This window comes from Asparagus officinalis, chromosome 10, assembly GCF_001876935.1.
Source record: "Asparagus officinalis chromosome 10, Aspof.V1, whole genome shotgun sequence".
Classification (NCBI taxonomy): domain Eukaryota; kingdom Viridiplantae; phylum Streptophyta; class Magnoliopsida; order Asparagales; family Asparagaceae; genus Asparagus; species Asparagus officinalis.
In genome coordinates, this window is record NC_033803.1 from 43,936,325 (window position 1) to 43,940,661 (window position 4,337).

Here is a 4,337-nt window from a genome sequence, read left to right on the forward strand (position 1 = left end):
ATATAGTATCTGAACAAATTAATAAAGTTAGGGTTTTGCACTCTCTATTATCTCTTTCTACATGGTATCAGAGCATGAAACCCTAGCCGCCACAAATCCTCATTCAAAAACCCTAGCCGCCGCCGCCTCTTCTCCTTGCCGCCGGCACTACCGCCACCACTAGCCGCGCCGCTACAGTGCCGCGCCGCTACAGTACCATGCTGCTATAGTACCGCGCCATTTGTCCGTGCCGTTTTTTTTCATGGCCTTGAATAGGTGATTCGAGGCCACATATGATCCGATCCGATCATCTACTACTGTCTATTTTTTGATATGCTCTTAGTCTATGTTTAAAGAATAGATCTCTACTACTGCCCTGTCTATTTGACTACTACTTGCCTATCACTACTGTGCAACAATGTCGGAAACAGATCTCTCCTCCCCTTCGACATCTCCCTCTGCTACTGTTGGTCAGACTTCTGCGCCTAAAGTAGTTTGGGGGACTACAATAAAATTGAATGGTAAAAACTATCTGCTATGGTCTCAGGCTTTCCGCATCTTCATTGGCGCTCAGAGCAAACTTCCACATCTTCTGGCCTCTCCTCCACCCACCACAGATCCCACCTACAGTTCCTGGCTCTCGTCTGATTATTGTGTTATGACGTGGCTCCTCAACAGCACGGAACCACAAATTAGTAGCAGTGTTATGTTCTTAACCACTGCGAAGGAGATGTGGGATAGCCTGAAGATTATGTACGGAAATGAGAAGAATGCTTCCCGTGTATTTGAGATTTATGAGCGACAGTTTACGCTCAAACAGGGAGATAGGTCAGTTCCAGAGTTCTTTGGTGAGTTAAAGGGACTGATAGATGAACTGGAGATGCATCAGCCTGCAGTAGCTGATGCGACGACGCTGTTGGGATATCGTCGTGACTTGGCAGTGTCTAAGTTTCTTTCTGGATTGCACCCTACCTTACAATCCCAGGTGCGAGGACAGATATTGGATGGAGATACCATCCCCTCACTGACTGCTACATTCTCCAGAGTTATGCAGGTCTCTACTGGTGTTTCTTCTGATACTTCTGCACCGTCTCCACCTTCGTTGGATCAGTCTGCCATGTTCTCTAGTAGAGGCAGAGGCCGTGGTCGTGGTCATGGTCGTGGTCGTGATTCTGTGGGAGGACGTGGTTCCTTTAGTGGGAGACATGGTAATTCTGATAGGGTTCACGTCAGTGTGGTCACTGTGGCAGGACCAATCATATTTCTGAGAAGTGCTGGGAGAAGTGCTGGGAGAAGTGCTGGAAGAAGTTTGGTCGTCCTCAATGGGCCCAAGTAGTCGATGTCGGTTCGACTCACTCACCTATTTCTACTACTACTTCTAGTAATCCAGTTGCTACTATTCCTACTGTTCAGATCTCTCAGGCAGATTATGAGAGGTTACGCCATCTAGAGCTCTCTCAGAACAGTCATTCGGCTACTCATGCATCCTCTTCAGGTATGGATGCTTACATAGCTTCTCCTCATGAACCATGGGTACTAGATTCTGGAGCCTCATCCCATATGACAGGTATAAATGATCGTTTTGTTTCTTTACATCTTTCTAATAAGTTTCCCTCTATTCGCATCGCTGATGGTACACTTTCTCCAGCTCTTGGTGCTGGAGTAGTTCATACTACTTCCTCTTTGAAACTCAATGATGTGTTATATGCTCCTAAATTCCCTGTTAGCTTATTATCCATTAGCAAGTTTACAAAGCACAATAACTGTAAAATCACATTCTTTCCTTCTTATTGTGTTTTTCAGGACCTAGCAACTGGGATGACGATTAGTTCGGGGCATAAGAGAGGAGGTATGTACTATTTAGACGACAGTGTGCCGGGTGCTGGTCTTGTTGCAGCATAGCCTGATTCTACCTTACTGTGACACTGGCGTCTGGGTCATCCTTCACTACAAAAACTTAGATAAGTAGTTACTGTTCAGTCTTCTCTTTCTTCTTTAGATTGTGAGTCATGTGAACTGGGTAAGCATCATCGTGCTTCTTTTCAGAGTCGTGTCGATAAACGCAGTAGTTTTACCTTTGAGTTAGTTCATTCTGATGTTTGGGGTCCTTGTCGTGTTCCATCTGTGAAGGGTTTTCAATATTTTATTGTTTTTGTTGATGATTTCTCTCGCATGACTTGGCTATATTTGTTGAAAGAGATGTATGAAGTCTCGCATGTTATTGAACTTTATTATAATGAAATAAAAACCCAGTTCTCTACTTTTGTTCATATTCTTCGTACTGATAATGCTTTGGAATATATGAAAAATGACGTTTCAAAATTTTGTGCTCTTAATGGTATTATTCATCAAACTTCATGCTCTCACTCTTCACAACAAAATGGAGTTGCTGAGAGGAAGCATAAACATATTCTCGATGTTGCTAGAACACTGATGATACATATGAATATTCCAAAGTACTTGTAGTCTGATGCTGTCCTCACTGCCTGTTATTTGATTAATCGAATGCCTTCCTCTGTTCTTGATGGTTTGATACCATTCCATTGTCTTTATCCTGCTAAAAAATATTTTTCTGTGATTCCTCAAGTTTTTGGTTGTACGTGTTTTGTTCAGGATTTGACTGCTGGTTTGGATAAATTGTCTCCTAGGTCCATTAAGTGTGTGTTTGTTGGATACTCACGTACTCAAAAAGGGTATAGGTGCTATCATCCGACCACCAGGAGATATTTTGTTTCTGCTGATGTTACCTTCTTTGAGTCTGTCCCATATTTTTCCTCTGGTTCCACTACCTCTGTCAGTCCACAGGTGCCACTACCTTCTACGGCTCCCACTACTATTCCGGTATCTGCTCCTGAGGCTACTGCACCAAAGCCTCTACTGACATACTCTCGCCGTCCTAAAGTACATACACCTGTCTCTGCTCCTGCTGACTCTTCTTCTCCAGCTGCAGGTCCATCTCATGTCGAGCCTCATATCTCTTCTGACTTAGATGTTCCTATTGCTCTTCGTAAAGGTAAACGGTCTTGCCCAAAATATCCTCTCTCTCTTTTTGTCTCTTATGACCGTCTCACCCCATCCTTTCGTCAGTTTGCTTTGTCCTTGCCACTATATCTTTACCCAGGTCACATGAGGAATCTTTGTTAGTACCCGCCTGGAAATAGGCTATGGATGAGGAGATGAATGTACTGCTTTCTAGAGGGACTTGGGACTTGGTCTCTCTCCCTACTGGAGCGACTGTGGTTGGCTGCAGATGGGTGTATACCTTGAAATATCACTCTGATGGGTCTGTTGATAGATATAAAGCTCGCCTGGTTGCTAAAGGATATACCAAGACATATGGTATTGACTATTTTGAGACTTTTTCTCCTGTTGCGCGTCTCAACTCTATTCGAATTCTCTTCTCTCTGGCTGTTAATCTGGATTGGAATATGCATCAACTTGATGTAAAGAATGTTTTTTCTTTATGATGATTTGGACGAGGAGGTTTATATGGAGCAACATCCTGGGTATCATAGCCCTCCATCATTTCAGTTGAATACTACTAAGCTTATAAATACTTTGTTTGTTGGCTATAGTCAAGGCAATACTATTCTATGGCTAAGTAGTATTTATCTGTATATAAGATATAAGGATAGCTTAAGTTGGTTATGCAACTTTGTTGGTCTTCGTCAAGAGTATGCATAAGTTAAATTTAAACCAGTTAAGAAAATATGGGTCCAAACTTAACTAGTTGATGATAAAATTTTATTACAATTTTATACCATTATTATCTATTTTTAATGAATAAATATACCACTAATAATTGTTTTTTATCTTTAATTGCAGGTTAGTGAAGAATAAAGCCCAATATCTCTTATCTCAACAAAAACCCATGAATTAAATGAAGAACACAATCAAGAGTCAAAAAGCCCAAGCCCAGAATCAAGCCGAGTAGCCTGTAGAAGCCAGAGAAAATAAAAAAAATTAAATATGAAAAAAATGTATTCAAGATAGTTGGCCGCAAAGAAACGACGATATCTCCCAATTCGGGAGGCGGAATTTAACATATAATACATAAAAATCACCTATCTCGACGAGACGAAGCTAACCGTGAAATCAGAATTCTTATTAGAGCATCGATGCTAGCATCGATGTAGGCATCGATGCCTGTATCGATGCCAAGTCATCCAGATTTCATCTACGGTCGAAATTACATTCTTCGGGCTCAAGTTTGATCTAAGGGCTCTCATTCACTGATGTTTACTATAAATAGGGGTTGAGAGTGAGGGGTTAGAGGTGCGATATTTAATCTCACCCCAGAACCAGAATCAAGAAATCGCCTGCGCAGAGCCCAATTGGACAACCAAGAGTAGGAAAAC

At 41.9% G+C, this 4,337-nt stretch overlaps 1 protein-coding gene across 1 annotated transcript; it reads left to right on the top strand.

The window, feature by feature from the left end:
* Positions 398-2,445, top strand: LOC109826688. The gene is made up of 4 exons (XM_020393708.1): positions 398-1,311; positions 1,362-1,701; positions 1,783-1,828; positions 1,979-2,445. Exons 1-4 carry the CDS (start codon positions 398-400, stop codon positions 2,443-2,445), a joined length of 1,767 nt encoding a protein of 588 aa, XP_020249297.1.

Bases quoted from the DNA above. Each gene is read 5' to 3' on its own strand.
- LOC109826688 (XM_020393708.1), top strand. From the start codon at position 398: ATGTCGGAAACAGATCTCTCCTCCCCTTCGACATCTCCCTCTGCTACT. The intron at 1,702-1,782 runs GTTAGCTTATTA...TGTGTTTTTCAG, and splicing joins TATATGCTCCTAAATTCCCT to GACCTAGCAACTGGGATGAC. The intron at 1,829-1,978 runs GTATGTACTATT...TTTCTTCTTTAG, and splicing joins TTCGGGGCATAAGAGAGGAG to ATTGTGAGTCATGTGAACTG.